The following is a 3,196-nucleotide window of genomic DNA, read 5'->3' on the forward strand; positions in this document are numbered from 1 at the left end:
CAGTCGGAGAAAAACCATCTGAACCTCAGGTCTGAGCCCGACTCCCTGATCCATGCTGAGCCCACTGCGCTGCCTCTGGCCTCCACAGCTTTGCATATGTTTGCTGTGTTCCCCCTACCACCTGGGACTCATATTCCAGAAATATGTGCATAGAGAAACAGAGAAATCGTGCGCAAAGATGTGGCAGCAAAAGAAAGTGCAGGGTGTTGGTTATGCAGCCTCTGGGCCTTTATACCCACTATCTTCCCTTCCTGGACTGCCCTTGGCCCCATCCTCAGCAAGTCAGTTTGAGTTCTCCTCCCTCCCTCTGTGTCCCACAGCCCAGGGTAAAGCTCTCGTACACAGCATCCAGTCATTCCAGATAACTGTGGTCAGTTGACATGTCCATCTTCCCAGAAGGGCTGGGGCTCCTTGGGGACATGCCCCGTGCTCTCTGGGGGAGGGCCCAGTGCATAGTAGGAGCTTAGTGTGTTGCATAAACAAATGGGTCCTGAACATTAAGGCCTGAGAAACCCTATTTGCTGGGAACCTCTACGAGCAGGGTCTGTGCTAGGAGCTTAGTCTCCTTCAGGGCATACATGACCTCATTTAGTCCTCACAGCAAGTCCAGGGCCACCATGATCTGTAGAGCAGAGGACTGTGGAAAGCAGGCTTCCTTCCATGGTGGGCAACAGCATGTTGGGTGCAGTTGCCTATGCAGCTCTGGTTCTGAGCCAGGACGGAGGTCCAGGCCTTCTCCCTCGTCCCTTCTGAAACAGATGTTGGTGGCTGTAGTCACCTGTCCAGGGCAGGCACTGCTGGCTGGTCAGGCAGCCTTGGCTGGAGTTTTGCTGGGGCCAGGACCCCTGTGTCCCTCCCCATGGGGGCTGCTGCTAGTTCTTGGGGAGCAGTGTCCCAGGACCGTCAGAGGCCATGTGCCCAGCCAACAGCTTTTGCTCTCTCCTGCCTATACCTTGAACAAGGAGACCTCCCAGGCTTTCCTCATCAATCCATGCAGAAGAGAGGACTCCCTGCGAGGTGGAGACAGTGACTGTGATGGGGAGGGATCATCTCTGGGAGGTGGACTACAGGTGGAGAGGGAATCCAGAACAAGCTCAGGTGGGCACACCAGCCCCTTCTTGCCAGTCTCCTTATTCTTCTGTGCCCCCTCAGCCCCCAAGCCTTTCCTCCAGAGGCCCTGAGGCTTGCCCCACCCTCCTGAGCCAACCATGGCACCTCCTCGAGGAGCTACCTCTTTGTAGAGGCACATTTCTGGGTCAGAGAATCCTTCACCCTCCCCCCCTGGGTGGGCACCCCCTTGGCACAAGAGGGTCCAAAGGGGTGTGGACATTGGAAGAAGGGGTAGCCGGATTCAGCCATGTGTTGATCTCATGTCATTGAGAGTGTCCACAGGGTGCATGTGTGTGTGTACGTGCGCACACATGCACAAAGACCAGATGCAGAGCCAGCCACCATGCACCTTCGGTTCTCCGGGAGCTGCTGCCCCGCCCCAGTCTGGTCACCCCTATTTATTTAAGAAAATCTGACACAGTGGTGGGTAGAACCCCAGAGAGAAGTGGCTGTGGGCTGGGAGGGGTAAAGGAGACGCCAGGCTCCCCGATGCCTTTGCCCATCCCAAGGTCCTTCACAGAATTCCCTGGTGCCTTCTCCCCTCCCACCAATTCCGTTTCCTGGGAGAATGAGTGGCTGGCCCCTGCAGAGAGGAAGGAGTGGTCAGCAGAGCGAGAGGGGCGGCTAAGGCGTAGGGTTGACCTTGCAGGGGGACTGGGCCTCCTGGGGCCTCCCCAGACTACAATGCTGGGGTGTGGCTTGCTCAGGGTGGGGCCCAGGGCTCCTCCCCCTTGTGGCCCCAGCCCACAGCAGGTGGGGACAGAAGAGGGAGTCCTGAGATCTCAGGAAGGTGCCTGGCTTGGTCCCAGACCCCTCTGTAGGGTCAGCTCCCAGGTCCTGGGAAGGGGCTGGGGAGGGGGGCACCTGGAAGCCAGCAGATGCTACAAGTGTCTCCCCCATCCTCCAAACGTTTAGTCCACAGCAAGATCCTCAGCAGGGCAGGTGGCCGCCCTCTCCCCACCCTGCAGGACAGAAATCCCTGAATATTGGTTTGAGAAAAGTCTTTGTGCAGCTTGTGACACAAGACACCCCCACCCTCCCCCCAGAGGGGGAAGACAGGGGAGGTGGGGGGCAGAGGCGGGGCACAGTGTGGGCCCACCTCACCCCAGGCTTGGCCTCCATGCCTCACTTTTGGGGCAGGGGGTTGTCTAAGATTGGAGGAGGTTTGGAAAGAGTCGAACAAGGGCTCCCATCGCTTTCCTCCTAGCAAGCTCCTGAGGGAGGAGCCCTCTGCCTTGGGTGGCAGAATTGGGTATGGTGGGAGGCAGCGGGGAGGACCAGCTGAGGCAGGCGGCCGCCTGGCACAGAGCAAAGCTGCAGGGGCAGGGAGTACGAAATCCGCTTCAGCCGGCCTGCGTCAGTGTGAGCAGGGGTCCCAGCCACGGCGCGCACAGAGCCCACCCCCTGGGGGGACCGCGCCTCTACGCAATCTCTTTGATTCTGCGCATGTAATTGTGCAGGTCCGGGGGCGCGGTGGGCCGTGCAGTGCCTGGCACATCTGGGCAGCCCCAACCCAGGTCCTCTTCGTCCTCGTCGTCCTCTTCGCCGGCGGGCACCGAGTCATAGGCTAGCTCCTCCGTGGGCAGCGTGGTGAAGGTGGTAAACTTGACCCGCTTGCGCTTGGAGGTGGGCGAGCTGGCGGGGTCCTCGGCCTGGTCCCGGGCCGAGCCCCCCGAGGAGCCGTCGCCGCGCCCGTGCACCTGGCTCTGCACGCTGGTCTGTGAACTGCCGCTGCTGTGGTGGTCGCCGTGGCAGCAGGCAGGCACCGTCTCCAGCGGGTTGCCTGCAGGCGGCGACAGCTCTGCCTGCACACGCAGCGGCTGCCCGTTGCCTAGGAACACCCAGTGGTGCGAGTGGTCCATGCTGGTCTGGCCCTCGGGCGGGATGCGCTTGTGGCGGTAGCGCAGCACGAAGACGATGCAGTTGATGAGGAAGACCAGGATGGCTAGGCAGAAGACGCCCAGCAGTGCGTACATGCCGATCTCCAGGTCCGTGAGCCCGCGCGGCATCTGCAGGAAGCCGGTGGGCAGCGGCAGGAAGTCTTCTGTGGGCGGCACGGTGGGGCTGGCGGTGCCGGGGCCGGGGC

At 61.0% G+C, this 3,196-nt stretch overlaps 1 protein-coding gene across 1 annotated transcript in view; it reads right to left on the bottom strand.

Annotated features, from left to right (window-relative positions):
• Window positions 1-1,456: 1,456 nt before the first annotated feature.
• TMEM132E (transmembrane protein 132E) overlaps window positions 1,457-3,196 on the bottom strand; it is a 55,200-nt gene continuing 53,460 nt past the window's right edge. The window contains exon 10 of the mRNA XM_029929235.1: window positions 1,457-3,196. This exon is cut by the window's right edge and continues 35 nt beyond it. Within this exon, the coding sequence (XP_029785095.1) occupies window positions 2,532-3,196 (665 nt within the window). The 3' untranslated portion in view covers window positions 1,457-2,531.

Source organism: Suricata suricatta, chromosome 17 (assembly GCF_006229205.1).
Source record: "Suricata suricatta isolate VVHF042 chromosome 17, meerkat_22Aug2017_6uvM2_HiC, whole genome shotgun sequence".
In the NCBI taxonomy this organism is placed as follows: Eukaryota; Metazoa; Chordata; class Mammalia; order Carnivora; family Herpestidae; genus Suricata; species Suricata suricatta.